This window comes from Heterodontus francisci, chromosome 13, assembly GCF_036365525.1.
Source record: "Heterodontus francisci isolate sHetFra1 chromosome 13, sHetFra1.hap1, whole genome shotgun sequence".
In the NCBI taxonomy this organism is placed as follows: Eukaryota; Metazoa; Chordata; class Chondrichthyes; order Heterodontiformes; family Heterodontidae; genus Heterodontus; species Heterodontus francisci.
This window is the reverse complement of record NC_090383.1, coordinates 89,050,919-89,067,742: the sequence shown is the minus strand read 5'-3', so window position 1 is coordinate 89,067,742 and position 16,824 is coordinate 89,050,919. Positions and strand designations below refer to the sequence as shown.

The 16,824-nt window shown below is 45.8% G+C and overlaps 1 protein-coding gene across 1 annotated transcript in view; it reads left to right on the top strand.

Moving 5' to 3' along the window:
• The first annotated feature begins 5,372 nt into the window (after positions 1-5,372).
• The window catches only part of haao (3-hydroxyanthranilate 3,4-dioxygenase), a 42,279-nt gene continuing 30,827 nt past the window's right edge, over positions 5,373-16,824 (top strand). The window contains exons 1-3 of the mRNA XM_068045159.1: positions 5,373-5,942; positions 11,449-11,527; positions 15,092-15,175. Coding sequence (XP_067901260.1) covers positions 5,863-5,942; positions 11,449-11,527; positions 15,092-15,175 — 243 coding nt within the window. The 5' untranslated portion in view covers positions 5,373-5,862. The remainder of the gene's footprint in view (positions 5,943-11,448; positions 11,528-15,091; positions 15,176-16,824) is intronic.

Below are 16,824 nucleotides of genomic sequence, written 5' to 3'. Positions count from 1 at the left end.
AAACAAGGCAAAGGATTACACAATTAATGGGAAAATACTGAGAAGTGTTGAGGAAGTGAGGGACCTTGGAGTGAATGTCCACAGATCCCTGAAGGTAGCAGTGCAGGTCGATAAGATGGTTAAGAAGGCATATGGAATCCTTTCTTTTATTAGCCGAGGTATAGAATTTAAGAGCAGGGACATTATGCTGGAACTGTATAACTCATTGGTCAGGCCACCAGTTGAGTACTGTGTGCAGTCCAGAAAGGATATATTTGCACTAGGGAGGGTACAGAAGAGATTTACGAGGATGTTGCCAGGACTGGAAAATTGCAGCTATAATGAAAGATTGGATAGGCTGGAGTTGTTCTCCTTGGAACAGAGAAGGCTGAGGGGAGATCAGATTGAAATGTACAAAATTTTGAGGGGCCTGGATAGAGTGGAGGTGAAGGGTCTGTTCACCTTAGCAGAGATGTCAGTGACGAGGGGGCTTAAAATGATTAGTAGAAAAATTAGAGGGGAGATGAGGAAAAACATTTTCACCCAGAGGGTGGTGGGAGACTGGAACTCACTGCCTGAAAGAGTAGTTGAGGCAGAAACCCTCAACTCATTCAAAAGGAGTCTGGATATACAATTCAAGTGCCATAATCTGCAAGGCCACAGACCAAATGCTGGACGGTGGGATTAGAATAGCTGGAAGGTTTTTCGGCCTGCACAGACACGATGGGCCAAGTGGCCTCCTTCTGTGCCTTAAACTTTCTATGATTCTATGGGGAGAGAGCGAGTCTGTACTGGGGGGGAGAGAGAAAGAGATGGTCTGTACTAGGGAGAGGGAGCGAGAGATGGTCTACACTGGGGGAGAGGGAGATGGAACTAACTGGTTCAGACCAGTTTCTGCCAGCTGCACACACAGTCAAATGGACACATCACATCATGTGACCTCTACTGCTGTTGCTCAGGGTAACCAAAAATGCAGCTGAAGTACATTCTGTCTCCAGAATTTCCAGAATCTTCTCTCCCTTTAAAGGTGCACTGTTTTTAACAGTCTTAAAGGCATACACACTGTTTTTAATCTGAGGAGAAAAAATAATACAAGTCTGTGACACTTTAAATCAATGGCCCCTGGTTGTTGACCTTACTGCTAAGGGAATTAGGTCCTTCTTATTCATTCTATCCAGACTGTCATAATTTTACACACCTCAATCAAATCTCCCCTTAGCCTCCTCTGTTCCGAAGAAAACAAACACAGCCTATCCAATCTTTCCTCATAGCTAAAATTCTCCATTTCTGGTAACATCCTCATAAATCTCCTCTGTATCCTGTCTAGTGAGATCACATCCTTCCTGTAATGCAGTGACCATAACTGTATGCAGTACTCTAGCTGTGATCTAACTAGTGTTTTATACAGTTCGAGCATAACCTCCCTCCAGTCCTTGGCCGATAAAGCAAAGTATCCCATCTGCCTTTTGACCACCTCATCTACTGCCTTGCTACCTTCGGGGATCTGGAGACATACACTCCAAGGTCCCTCTGTTCCTCTGCTTTTCAGAATCCTACCATTTAATGTGAATTCTGTTGCCTTGTTAGCCTCCACAAATGCATGACCTCACACTTCTCTGGATTGAATTCCGTTTTCCATTTTTCTGTCCACCTGACCAGTCCATTGATATGTTCCTCTAGACCTGCTGAGTTTCTCTAGAACTTTATGCTTTGCTGCCAGATTGACAGCATCCCCACTCTTCAATTGTGAGGTAAGTATTTATTTGGCAGGTTGTCAGGAAGCAGGTGCTGGGGCACTTCAAATAGGGCCCCAGAACCTGTTACACAGCTAAGCCAATGCCCATCATGGTGCTGGATGTCCCGCCTTCCCCCACGTAATTTTGGGGGGGGTGGCGCGCCGCCATGATGCTAAAAAGCCCCCGTGCGTAATATAGGGGGGGCTCAGCGATGGCGATCGGCGCTGGCGGACTGCAAACTTCAAAGCGCATGCAGCGATTGGCGGTGCACTCGTAAAATTCAGGTCATGAGGTCAGCAGCAGAGGAGTGGTGTGGAGGAACTGAGTCCAGTGCAGGAAATGTTTCAATGACCTGCTTAGGTCTGGCAAGGTGAGTCCAAAGATAGGCCCAGATGGCATGCCTCCTTGTCAGTAGTCACCAGATTGCAAAAGAGAGGGGCAGCCTGTGAGCACATCGAGCTCTCCTGACCATGGGAGAGATGTGTGCCCAGCATAATTGATGACACATAAGCATGGTTCATTATCTGAGTGCTATTGGACAGGAAGCTATGGGGAAGGCAACATCCCATGCAAATGAAAAGCTGCAAGTGGTGAGGTAGAGGCATTGTGCTAACGGCATCTTTCTTCACCTCATAAACCAGATGGGAGAACAATGTCAGGGCAAGTGAGAGGGCCCGCTGGACAGTGGGATTCCCCAGCTCACGTCACTGAAGCATTTCGAGGAGCTGGCCCGAGTGGCAAGCCACTGGGATGTTGGAAATGGAGAAACAGGAGTCCAACATAGGGGAAAAAAATCTCTACATCCCCAGGTTCAGAGGATGCATAGCAATCCTCCCTATGCAACGAGCTGTCAATGCCTAAGCTGTCATCTCATTAGTTCAAGCAGCAGAAGCATCTTTTGATTGTGCCGATTTCTCATGACCACCTTCTCATGTCTCAGGGCCAGCTGCAGAGGAGGAGGAGTTAAGACACCACCAACCTGTTCTGGAGGAGTCACAGGAGAAGACAGCTCGAAGCCTGCACCATCACATCTTTTTTGCGCACCCTCCTCTAGTGCAGATACTTGCACTTCGGTGGGTCCTTACACAGTATTAGAAATGGTGGCACAGGGTGAAGCACACATCACTTCAGAGCAGGAGGATACGGGGGAGGGAGAATTATCGGTGGGTAGTCTCTCTAGGAGGATGGAGGACAGGCGCAGCCCTGCTCAGTAGGGTGGAGATGCAAAGCCTAGGGAGTCACGAAACACATGGCTCTACTTGGAGAACCAGCATGAGATGTGTGCCCACATGCCAGAGTTTCCTATCATGGGATGACAATGGAGGAGTTCATTGTTTCAGTGCTTTGAGTGCATGAGCTCCACCATTAAGACAGTGGCTAACCTCATGAAGAGCCATGTGTGGCATAACTCAGTGGATGCAGGAACAGTGTATTGACATACACAGAATGCATGCTGCAGTCTGTAGCATTGACTGGTCAGTGGAGCAACGAAGCATGGATTGGATGCCAGCTGTGCCCCAGCTGGTGTTTCCCTCTAACGATCATGGGTGCCATGAAAGGGCTGAGGTGGTGACTTGGTGATGAGGGAGCCACCCCTCACAGGGCTCTGTCATCATCATCTGTCTCCATGGCTCCACCAATGGATGAAGCATCTGTAGATTCACACCCTGTGACAGAGGTTGCCCATATAGCAGCCTTTGGAGGTGCCCCCCGCCCCCGGCATCTCCTCACCAAGGTCAACCACCACAGGCATCTCAATTCCAGACAGGCATTAGTGAGCAGTCTGCCTCCACCTCATCCTCAGCCACAGGGGGAGTACCTTGTAGGAGTGGTTGTGAGCGGAAGCCACTGTGTTGGTGATGTCACTTTGTGGATCACTCGGCTATTTCTGTTGTAAATGACATCAATCTTATTCAATAAAGCACTGGGCATGTTGTTGCACTAAGGCAGACTTGTGTGTTTCCATTTCATTATGGTGACAAGCAGGAGAATGGAAAATAAGGGCTAGTAGGGCAAAGGAGTGTGTTGGAGTAGAGTGTGTCAGGTGGAGACTCTGGAGCCTTGCAGTGTTTGTGCCATTGGAAGGATGCTGCCTTTAGTTCTTAATGGATGCTTGCTCTCGATCAGATGAAGGAGAATCTCCTCTCCAAATGTCCTGTAGACTGTGTATTGCTCAGGTTAAACATGTCTGGATCAGAGTGGCCGTAATGGCCCTGCCATCCTGATAAGCACTTCACCTCCTGAGCCTACCACGGAGACGTCCCTGCAAAGCGTGGGACCATTCTCCAGTTCTCCCTCAGCCTCAACGTTCTCAGCTTCCTTTTCCTGTTCCTCTTCCGAGGTGCTGTGCCGTTCCAACATTTCTCCCTCCTCAAGGTCCACACCTCTCTGGGAGGCCATGTTGTGAAGTGAGCAGCAGACCACCACATGCGACCTTTGAGGGTGTGTAATGGAGGGTGCTACCCAACTGGTCAAGGCACCTGAACACCATCTTCAGGAAGCCGATAGCCTGCTGAATGATGATGGCCCACATGCTGTGGTGGCATCGATTGTTGTGTCTCTCAACCTCCATGGCAGGGTTACACACCGGAGTCATCAGCCATCTCCTCACAGGATAAGCCTTATCCGCTATCAGCCATTCAAAGATTTCCGATGGCTCCATGAAAAGCTGCAATACCTGTGATCGCCAGAGGATGAAGGCATCATGGCAGCTTCCAGGATAGCGTGCACACCCCTGCATAAAGCGCTTGCTGTGATCGCAGACCTTTGAGGAATCTCCCTGGCCGGTCAGTCAATCCTTGATGACCACATGGGTGCAATCGATGATCCCCTGCACCTAAGGCAATTCCCACCATACTTTGAGCTTGAGTGCTGCTATCCATGAATTCAATGTAGCCCGTTGCCCTCTCGAACAGAGCATCCATTACCTCTGTGATACAATGATGTGCTGCTGCCTGTGAGATGCCACCAATGTCTGCTGCCACTGCTTGGAAGGAACCAGTTGCAAAAATGTGCAAGACCACTGTGACTTTTACAGCCATGGGAAGTCCATGGTGACAGTTCCTGCAAACCCTCGCATAACCTTTAAGGAGGGCACACAAATCAGCAACCATCTGCCTGGACAGGTGCAGCTGACGCGCCAACCTGGTAGGTTCTCCTTTTGCGGTAGACCCTCTACTGAGGGTATCACCTTTGTTGCCTTCCTGCGCCTCGTTCCTAACCTCTGCGCCCCTGTTGCCCAGGGGTCTGCCTCTGCACCCGCAAATGCTGCTCCTCATCGCTAATCAATCCTATCTTGGAGTAGCTTAATCTCATTTCCAGTTACGTCCTTTTTCAGTTGGAATTTGCAGTCTTCCTGAAACCCCCTCTCATGAGGTTTGTAAGCAGAAGGACCCATCCACCGCCCCCCTCCCCCTCAAATTCCCTTATCCTGATTGAAGCGATATGACAAATAATTCTCCTGACTCTACAACTAGTTGCCCATGGATGAGGGCCTTCTCTGAGCCTTCTATTTTTAATGGTGGCTCTTGCTGCTGTCAATGAGGAGTGGGGGGGGGAGGGGGGGGTGGTGGTGGAGGTTTGCCAGAAGGCCTTGCTGCCACTGGCAATATCAGGCCGGGCCCTCGTGGCATCAGGGTGCATGCCGGCCCTCTACCAGAGGCATTTTTCGGCTCCCCGCCACGCACCCTGACATCGGGGGTCTGTAAAATCGAGCCCCTAGATTCCTTCAGCAACCTCTGGACCAGGTGACTTGTTAACTTTGAGTGATGACAACTTTTTTAGCACCTTCTTTCTGTCTTTATCTGAACAGGGATTACCTTTCGGTGCCTCACTTCCTCCAGTCGAATTGAAAGGGCCCCATCAAGGACTAGACCATTGCCAATTGTGGACTTGTTTGAGAGAGAGAAAAAGGAGCGGGTGCTGGTTTGTGATTCGTGTCGAAAATTTGTTGCAACAATATTGCTCAAAGTACCGCCTTTCCCACCAATGTACCAGCTGCCAGTCAAGTGATTTCCATGTCTCCTGGCGTAACTACGTATGAACTTTGAAAGCTCAGTATCTGGGTGTGACGGTTCTCATTTAAGCAGGTGTTTCTTTTTTCACTCTTTTTGCGTGCCAACTTGTTAAAGCTCGCAATATCAAAACGATGGGGCTGTTTTACAATGTAGATCGATGGATCGAAGAGAACAAGAAATACTTTAATCCCCCCGTCTGCAACAAACTCATGTAAGTCTTCTTTAGTGGTTGGGAAAAACAAGAGGTCAGCTCCTGCAGTAAAGCTGCAAGAATGAAATGCATTTCCATCGCGTTTGAATGTTTGTTAAAGAGTTGTGCACTTGCCACCGATTCTAAAAAAATCCGCACCAATCAATTCCTTCGGAACAGATCCCCAATAATGTATTGCAGCTTTAAAGCACCATCGATATTCCTTCATTTTAATGTGATGTTTTTGAAACCTGCCTTGTTAATTTTAAAAGGTCTTGCACTTCCCTCGAAGACTGGCGGGGAGCCGTGGATTTACCGTAAATCATAGTTCCGACATCGTTCTTAAATTAGCCATGGGTTAATAAAACGTTGTTAAACAAGAAATGGTGGAACCACTCAGCAGGTCTGACAGCATCTGTGAAAAGAGAAGCAGAGTTTCGAGTCACTAACCTGAAACGTTAACTCTGCTTCTCTTTCCACTGATGCTGCCAGACCTGCTGAGTGGTTCCAGCATTTCTTGTTCTTATTTCAGATTTCCAGCATCTGCAGTATTTTGCTTTTATTTTGTTGTTTACACCCAGGTGTTTGGTGGGGGGTGGGGGTGGGGGGGGTGCCGTCCGCGGCTCCCTCTCATTCGGCGGCACCGCGCTGTTTCAACGCGGGCTTTCCCTGCGGCTCCGGCTCGGGTCCCGATCCCAGTGGCAGTGCATTATTGTGGGGGGGACGATGGTGGGAGCTGGTGAGGTGTTTTGTGGCCTGCATCCCCCTTCCCAGCTCCCCCCTCGCACCATCTTCCCCTCGCACCCCCTTCCCCTGCACCCCTACCCCCTGCAGCCCCCTTCCCGGCTCCCCCTCGCACCATCTTCCCCTCGAGCCCCCTTTCCCTGCACCCCTCTCCCCTACCCCCTGCAGCCCACTTCCCGGCTCCCCCTCACACCATCTTTCCCTTGCACCCCATTCCCCTGCACCCCTCTCCCCTAACCCCTGCAACCCCCTTCCCAGCTCCCCACCCGCACCCCCTTTCTCCCACCGGCATCCACCTACCCCTGTGTAGGGGCCATAACAACCCCACTGCCTTGTGGGCATCTCGGGAGAGACCAAGGCTAAGGGAGTAAACCCTAACAGAAAATCCGGAGCAGTAAGCGCCTGGAGGTGGTCAGTGGTTTGTGGAGCAGCGCCTGCAGTGGCTATAAAGGCCAATTCTAGAGTGACAGGCTCTTCCACAGGTGCTGCAGGAAAGATTGATTGTAGGGGCTGTTTCACGGTTGGCTCTCCCCTTGCGCTTTTGTCTTTTTTCCTGCCAACTGTTAAGTCTCTTCGACTCGCCACACTTTAGCCCCGCCTTTATGACTGCCCGCCAGCTCTGGCGAATGCTGGCAACTGACTCCCACGACTTGTGATCAATGTCACAGGACTTCATGTCGCGTTTGCAGACGTCTTTGAAGCGGAGACATGGACGGCCGGTGGGTCTGGTACCAGTGGCGAGCTCGCTGTCCAATGTGTCTTTGGGGATCCTGCCATCTTCCAAGCGGCTCACATGGCAAAGCCATCTCAAGCGCCGCTGACTCAGTAGTGTGTATAAGCTGGGGATGTTGGCCGCCTCGAGGACTTCTGTGTTGGAGATACGGTCCTGCCACCTGATGCCAAGTATTCTCCGGAGGCAGCGAAGATGGAATGAATTGAGACGTCGCTCTTGGCTGACATACGTTGTCCAGGCCTCGCTGCCATAGAGCAAGGTACTGAGGACACAGGCTTGATACACTCGGATTTTTGTGTTCCGTGTCAGTGCACCATTTTCCCACACTCTCTTGGCCAGTCTGGACATAGCAGTGGAAGCCTTTCCCATGCACTTGTTGATTTCTGTATCTAGAGACAGGTTACTGGTGATAGTTGAGCCTAGGTAGGTGAACTCTTGAACCACTTCCAGAGCGTGGTCGCCAATATTGATGGATGGAGCATTTCTGACGTCCTGCCCCATGATGTTCGTTTTCTTGAGGCTGATGGTTAGGCCAAATTCATTGCAGGCAGCCGCAAACCTGTCGATGAGACTCTGCAGGCACTCTTCAGTGTGAGATGTTAAAGCAGCATCGTCAGCAAAGAGGAGTTCCCTGATGAGGACTTTCCGTACTTTGGACTTCGCTCTTAGACGTGCAAGGTTGAACAACCTGCCCCCTGATCTTGTGTGGAGGAAAATTCCTTCTTCAGAAGACTTGAACGCATGTGAAAGCAGCAGGGAGAAGAAAATCCCAAAAAGTGTGGGTGCGAAAACACAGCCCTGTTTCACGCCACTCAGGATAGGAAAGGGGCCTGATGAGGTGCCACCATGTTGAATTGTGCCTTTCATATTGTCATGGAATGAGGTGATGATACTTAGTAGCTTTGGTGGGCATCCAATCTTTTCTAGTAGTCTGAAGAGACCACGTCTGCTGACGAGGTCAAAGGCTTTGGTGAGATCAATGAAAGCAATGTAGAGGGGCATCTGTTCTATAAAAACAAAGGTGACCGCAGTGACTGCAACAACTACCGTGGAATCTCCCTGCTCAGCATAGTGGGGAAAGTCTTTGCTCGAGTTGCTCTAAACAGGCTCCAGAAGCTGGCCGAACGCGTCTATCCTGAGGCACAGTGTGGCTTCCGTGCAGAGAGATCGACCGTTGACATGCTGTTCTCCCTTCGTCAGATATATGTTTATACACACTATATATAGTGACCCCTGTGCATGGGCCACATCATTCTTCATCGACCTTTGACACACTAAGCTCATCTTGCCTTGACAGTGCATTTCCTGAAGCACACTGATATAACACCAGATAGGCAGGGCTGCATCTTCCTGTGGGCCAGAGGTGGATTGGGATAGTGTTGTATTTCCACCAGTTGCTCTGACCCCTGTGCAGCCCCAAAACCATTTTCTTGGATTGAGGCTTATCAAAAATGCTCCCGCTGGGGTCACAATCACACAGAGAGCCCACACTGCCAGAAGGTCATGGTCAGTTATTCTCTGTGACCTTGTCCTATCAACACCTCTTTTGTTATCTCTTGCCCACCCCTGCTTTACTTGCTTAAAACCTTTTACATTTCTCAGATCTGCCAGTTCTGATGAAGGGTCACTGACCTGAAATGTTAACTCTGCTTCTGTCTCCACAGATGCTGCCAGACCTGTTGAGTATTTCCAGCATTTCTTGTTTGTGTTTCAAATTTCCAGCATCTGCAATATTTTGCCACAAAAACATTGTCTGATTTTAAACAAAAACAAGAAATGCTGGAACCACTCAGCAGGTCTGGCAGCATCTGTGGAAAGAGAAGCAGAGTTAACGTTTCGGGTCAGTGACCCTTCTTCGGAACTGACAAATATTTAAAATGTCACAGGTTATAAGCAAGTGAGGTGGGGGTGCGGCAAGAGATAACAAAGGAGAAGGTGTAGATTGGACAAGGCCACATAGCTGACCAAAAGGTCATGGAGCAAAGGCAAATAATATGTTAATGGTGTGTTGAAAGACAAAGCATTAGTCCAGAAAAGGTGTTAACGGACCTTTTGCAGCAAGTGCAAACATGAAAAAAAACAGTGGTTAAGCAAACTGAACAAACTAAGATGAAATGAAATAAATGCAAAAAAAGGTTGTAAAAATGTAAAAAAGAAAAAAAAACTAAAAATGTAAAAAAGAAAAAAAAACTAAAAATGAAAGTAAAATGGGGGGCTGTCATGCTCTGAAATTAGTGAACTCAATGTTCAGTCCGGTAGGCTGTAGTGTGCCTAATCGGTAGATGAGATGCTGTTCCTCGAGCTTGCGTTGATGTTCACTGGAACACTGCAGCAATCCCAGGACAGAGATGTGAGCATGAGAGCAGGGGGGAGTGTTGAAATGGCAAGCAACCGGAAGCTCAGGGTCCTGCTTGCGGACTGAGCGGAGGTGTTCCGCAAAGCGGTCACCCAGTCTGCGCTTGGTCTCCCCAGTGTAGAGGAGACCACATAGTGAGCAGCGAATACAGTATACTACATTGAAAGAAGTACAAGTAAATCGCTGCTTCACCTGAAAGGAGTGTTTGGGGCCTGGGATAGTGAGGAGAGAGGAGGTAAATGGGCAGATATTACACCTCCTGCGATTGCAGGGGAAGGTGCCATGGGACGGGGACGAGGTGGTGGGGGTAATGGAGGAGTGGACGACGGTGTCGCGGAGGGAACGATCCCTTCGGAATGCTGACGGGAAGGGAGGGGAAGATGTATTTGGTAGTGGCATCACGCTGGAGGTGGCGGAAATGGCGGAGGATGATCCTTTGGATATGGAGGTTGATGGGGTGGAAAGTGAGGAGAAGGGGAACCCTGTCACGGTTCTGGGAGGGAGGGGAAGGGTTGAGGGCAGAGGTACGGAAAATGGGCCGGACACGGTTGAGGGCCCTGTCAACAACAGTGGGGGGGAATCCTCAGTTGAGGAAAAAGGAGGTCATACCAGAAGCACCATCATGGAAGGTAGCATCATCAGAGCAGATGCGTCGAAGACGGAGAAACTGGGAGAATGGAATGGAGTCGTTACAGGAGGTAGGGTGTGAAGAAGTGTAGTCGAGGTAGCTGTGGGAGTCGGTGGGCTTATAATGGATATTAGTAGATAACCTATCCCCAGAGATGGAGACAGAGAAGTCGAGGAAGGGAAGTGTCAGAGATGGACCATGTAAAGGTGAGAGAAGGGTGGAAATTGGAAGCAAAGTTGATAAAGTTTTCCAGTTCGGGGCAGGAGCAGGAAACGGCACCGATACAGTCATCAATGTACCGGAAAAAGAGTTGGAGGAGGGGGCTTGAGTAGGACTGGAACAAAGAATGCTCGACATATCCCACAAAAAGACAGGCATAACTAGGACCCATGTGGGTACCCATAGCGACACCTTTTACTTGAAGGAAGTGCGTGGAGTTGAAAGAGAAGTTGTTCAATGTGAGAACAAGTTCAGCCAGGCGGAGGAGGGTGGTGGTGGATAAACATTTATCTCATTGCTGTTTGTGTGTAAATTGTCTGCTGTCTTTTCCTATATTATAATACTGACTACGCATTAAAAGGACTTAATTGGCTGTGAAGCATTTGGGACATCCTGAGGTTGAGAAGGACTCTATGTAAATGCAAATGTTTTTCTTTTATTAGAAAATACAGAAAATTGTACTACAAACAGTGTGTTCTATTTACCTCATCCTTCTGTGCTGGATTTGAAGGTGTCAAGAATATTGAATTAGTAAAGATGAAAAGTAAAACTGTATCCAGTAAAACCCTAAAACCCTGACACCTGGTTGGGTATCATAGAGCTCAATGGCCTCCTTCTGTGCTATGATCATTGAAGAACACTTTAATTAAAGGAGGCATTCTGTATATAGATACAGAGACAGCCGAGATACATTGTCCTAGTTTATTAAATTGATTAATCAAGTAAATCAGTGCTCATTACTTCAATATTATATTGACATTTCTTTTGACATGTTATTGATTCTGAATGATCGCCTCAAAACAGTAAACGTTTGGCTAATACTTTGTTTTAAAATAATGCTTTGCAGGCACAATGGTCAGTTAAAGGTTATGTTTGTTGGAGGACCTAATGAAAGGAAAGATTATCACATAGAAGAGGGAGAAGAGGTAAAACATATTTATTCAATGGAAACTATTGCATCTCTTTGTCTCTCTACCTTTCCTAAATCTAATTCAGATGTACCCGGCATCTACACATGAACCCAATGACCCAGCTGGGGGCCATTGGATGGAAACAGGAACTTTAATTGTTCTTTTTCCCTCTCTAAGTTAGGTTCACTGAGGCCATTTATTGCATACTGGTTCTTCAGCTGGCATCAGATAAGTTTGTACAGATCAATAATTAAACCTGGGATGTTTCATTTGTATAACTTAGTACTATTTTAGGCTTCTTACTTTAACTATGAGCCCACGGAGGGAGCTAATTCTTCAATTTTAAAATTCTGGCTCATGGTGAATCCTTTGCCTTTATGAAGTGTGTTTGGATAACCTACCTCACACCTTCATCCAATGTAATCTTGAAAATTTTGTTTGAAATTTCAATTCATTTAATTAAAAAGGTTAAAAATTAGTTCATAATTTTCAGTCTAAGGTGATACAAATATTATACAAGACAAGTCTGTAGTTGTTCGGTCAGTTAGTCGTATTAAGCAATTTGAAACAACTGTTTTTAGCTGAGTGAATGCTTCAGATCAGAATTCTTGCTAAATATTTGAGAAAACATATTGGGTAACAGGAGTTCAAAGTCTTTTGAGTCAACAGTATGGGTTACTGGCTGATAAATGATTCTGCAGAATAAATCTCACAGCAGCCGTATTGATAACCCACAAGTCCACTTGATTCTTCACTTTTGTAAGTTATTTTCTGCTCATTATTTGAACCCCCTTGTTCCATGGATCATATCCTATATTGGTCTTTGGGCACATATATTTCCTGCTTAACAGCTGAACATTCCACTTCACTGCATAGTAACTCATGACAGACATTAACTTAAACTAGTTGGAAATTAACGAGTAGAAGTCGGCTGTGAGAGAATCCAAACATAACCTCTGCAGCAAATACTGTATTAACTTTAAAACTGGATGTGAACTACCATTTTCCTTGGAGCAATTATTATTCCTCATGAAAATATAGTTATGGCATAGCTTTGATATACTGTAGTGTTTGTGGATAGTTGAAGCTATATTATTGGTTGATAAAAGTAGTTTTATCGGGCCAGACTTTTCTGTAGAATAGTAAGGCGAACAACATTCGCCGTTATATAGGTGGAAATTGACCAGCAACCACACACTTGCAGATAAATGTGGAAATCTGGAAGTTGTTATCTGAGATGCGCTGATTCTCTGACAACTGCTCTGTCTGACTCAGAATTCAAATACATTGAGTGGTGTGAAGTTCCTGTATTTAGCTCAGAGATAGGAGCTAAACTCACCAGAAAAAGTTAGGGTTTGTCCATTCCAGTGCAAGTGCCCGTTTAACAGCATAGTAAGCCTAATTACTGCCAAACAACTTCTCTGGCACTGAAAATTAACTTTAACAAATGTTGAGTCTTGTTCCTTCAGGTTTTAATCATTGTTAGAAATTAAATTAAATTTTCTTTTACTTTTACTTAATGTCTTTTTTATCTCTCTCTTGGGAGACTTTCTTACTCTTTCCTTATTTCACTTTCTATACCTGATTTGACATTGAATTAAATATTCTAACTGACACCTCCTGGTTCAGACTGTCCTGCTTGTTAACAGTTCTTCAATCTGATTGATTAAGGAGATACACTGTTACTTGTCCTGTTCACATATGTCCCCGATGCCCTATAGAAGGTGGCATGCTGAAATGGCTTTCTAATTACAATAACACCCAGTGCAAACTACCATAGGAAGCCTGTGGACAAGTACAAGTGTAAGGATGGCTAGTGTCATCATTTGCCACTGAGAGCAAAATCCAGGCTAATATTTGTTTTAAGGTTGACATCAAACAGCTCTCAAAGTTATGCAGTCTTGTTCTGTAAACACTTCAATCCAACAAAATGTGCTTTTGGTGCCAAGTTACATGATTTCTCACAGTGTAGCAGTAAGTTATCTAGGTTAGAGATCCCAAGTCCAATTTCTGCTGACTTAGCTAATCTCAAATGCGGAAGTAAGGCAGGGTTTCTGGTGCTGATTACTACCCAGTGACCTCTGTTGGAAAGTGTTGGGTTCAAGCTCTCCATGATCAAATAACTTGCTCGCACTCGTGGGCCCAAAATTTCCTACAACCACAACATTGTCAGAGATATAGTTCCATAGGTGCAGATCATCCTCTATTACTTCCCCAAAGTACACATTCTTCATGTGTAAGCCCATGGCAAATTATTTGAGTGGGAAGGACATCACAGCCAAGCATGATCCTATCCTCATGCAAAGTCCATACATACACATTTCTCGTCAAAATTCATTACACAGAGGTGAGAAATGGTAACCCTCAATTACTTTTCCTCTCTCTAGTCTAGTAAGTTTTCTTGGAGCTCCAGCTCAGGCTTGGATCAACAAATTCAGTGCAGATCAAAGATCAAAACTGCAACCTTCATTTTCAGTACATAGGGTAATGTACTTATGAATGGAACTATCTTGGATTCTGCGTAGTAATAATTCTGATCAACAACAAATTGTGAAGCCAAATGCAATCTTAAGAATGAGGAATTGCTTTTGGCCCATCTTGTTCCATCATTCAAAAATACCCGACATATCGCAACAATTATTTCTAAAATGACTCCAGAATTTTCACCTCCACTAATTTGTCTGGGAGTCCATTTCAAGTATTGACCACTCTCTGTGTGAAGAAGCACTTCTTGATATCAGTGTTAAATTTACCTTTTTGCTAGTTTGAACCTGTGTTGCTTTGCCCCATTCCTGCAATTTAAGGTGATATTTTGGATTTTCTATTCCCTTAACTATCTTATATATGCCGATTACATCACCTTCATACACCTTTTTAGGCTGTAAAGCACAGGTTTCTCTCGTCTTTCCTTATAACCTTTGGCACTGGAGGTAAACTTCATTGCTGTTTTTCACACTCTCCAGTGCTTGAAAATCTCCCATATGCCCTAATGACCAGACCTGGGCACAGAACTCAAGATGTGGTTTGACCAGAGCATTGTACAGCTTGATCACTACTTCTTCTGTCTTGTATTCTACTGTTTTAGTTATGTAGTTCAATGCACTGTTGGTTCTGTTGCTTATTGTTCTGCAGAGGTGTTTACTGAGTTTCGAGTCTCCTAGATCTCTTCCAGGGTCTTCATTAGCTATTTCAGCAGTACTCATGGAGTAATTGTGTCACCCATGTTTCCTTCCTTTACAACACTTTACACTGAACCTTAAATTTCTTCTGCCATTGTTCTGCCAATTACATATTTTCAATCACTCATTCTGTCATTTCTAAGCTTCCTTTGACGTGGTCCCAAAACCGAGCCCTGGGGTAACCCACCCAATACTTTTCACCCAACCAATGTAACTTCTCATAGAAATACCTGTTTACTATCCTTTAGCCAGTTTCTTACCCATTGCCCATTTTTACCTTATATACCACAGCTTTGAGGTGATGCAATAGCCTTTTGTGAAAGAAAACTAGAATCATCTTATCCTGGAAAAGTACTCACTTTAACGATCGGGTATGTGTTTTCTTTAATTCTTGTTTCAGTTGTTTTACCAGTGCAAAGGTGACATGTGCCTGAAGATCATAGAGAAAGGAAAACATAAAGATGTACACATTCGAGAAGGGGAGGTCAGTACAGTTTCTTTCAAGAGATACGATTTTCAGTGATTTAACAAAATTCCCAGTATTTTTAGTTTGGCCTAGGCTTAATATAAAATCTATATGTGAACTGTTTCTCTTTTAAAATGTTCCTTTGCATTTGTTAGAAAAATACAACCATTATTATCCAATTGGATGTGACTCTCAGGTAATAGGGGTTATAGTGAATACTCAATGTTTATGCTATTTAGAGTCATAGAGTTATACAGCACAGAAACAGGCCCTTCGGCCCATCATGTCAGTGCTGGTCATCAAGCACCCATCCAATCTAATCCCATTTTCCAGCACATGGCCCGTAGCCTTGTATGCTATAGCATTTCAAGTGCTCATCTAAATACTTCTTAAATGTTGTGAGGATTCCTGCCTCTACCACCCCTCAGGTAGTGTGTTCCAGATTCCAACCACCCTCTGGGTTAAATTGTTTCCCCTCAAATCCCCTCTAAATCTCCTGCCCCATACCTTAAATCTATGCCCCTTGGTTATAGAAACCTCCACTAAGGGAAAAAGTTTTCTTATCTACCCGATCTATGCCCCTCATAATTTTGTATACTTCAATCAGGTCCCCCCTCAGCCTTCTCTGCTCTAAAGAAAACAATCTTAGCCTATCCAGTCTCTCTTCATAGCTAAAATGCTCCAGCCCAGGCAACATCCTGGTGAATCTCCTCTGCACCCTCTCCAGTGCAATCACATCCTTCCTATAGTGTGGCAACCAGAACTGTACACAGTACTCCAGCTGTGGCCTAACTAGCATTTTATACCGCTCCATTATAACCTCCCTGCACTTATATTCTATGCCACGGCTAATAAAGGCAAGTATCCCATATGCCTTCCTAAACATCTTACCTACCTGTGCTGCTGCCTTCAGTGATCTATGGACAAGTACACCAAGGTCCCTCTGACCCTTTGTACTTCCTAGGGTCCTACCATCCATTGTATATTCCCTTGCCTTGTTAGTCCTCTCAAAATGCATCACCTCACACTTTTCAGGATTAAATTCCATTTGCCACTGCTCTGCCCATCTTGCCAGCCCATCTATATTGTCCTGTAATCTAAGGCTTTCCTCCTCACTATTTACGACACCACCAATTTTCGTGTCATCTGCGAACTTACTGATCATACTTCCTATATTCACGTCTAAATCATTAATGTACACTACAAACAGGGTCCCAGCACCGATCCCTGCGATACACCACTTGTCACAGGCTTCCAATCGCAAATACAACCCTCGACCATCACCCTCTGCCTCCTACCACTAAGCCAATTTTGGATCCAATTTGCCAAATTGCCCTGGATCCCATGGGCTCTTACCTTCTTGACCAATCTCCCATCCGGGACCAAAAGCCTAACTGAAGTCTATGTAGACTACATCAACTTTACCCTCATCTAGACACCTAGTCACCTCCTCGAAAAATTTAATCAAATTTGTTAGACATGATCTTCCCCCTGACAAAGCCATGCTGACTATCCATGATTAATCCCTGCCTCTCCAAGTGGAAATTAATCCTGTCCCTCAGAATTTTTCCCAATAGTTTCCCTACCACTGATGTTAGATGCACTGGCCTGTAATTACCTGATTTATCCCTACTACCCTGGGAGGCAAAGCATTCTCTGAGGAAATA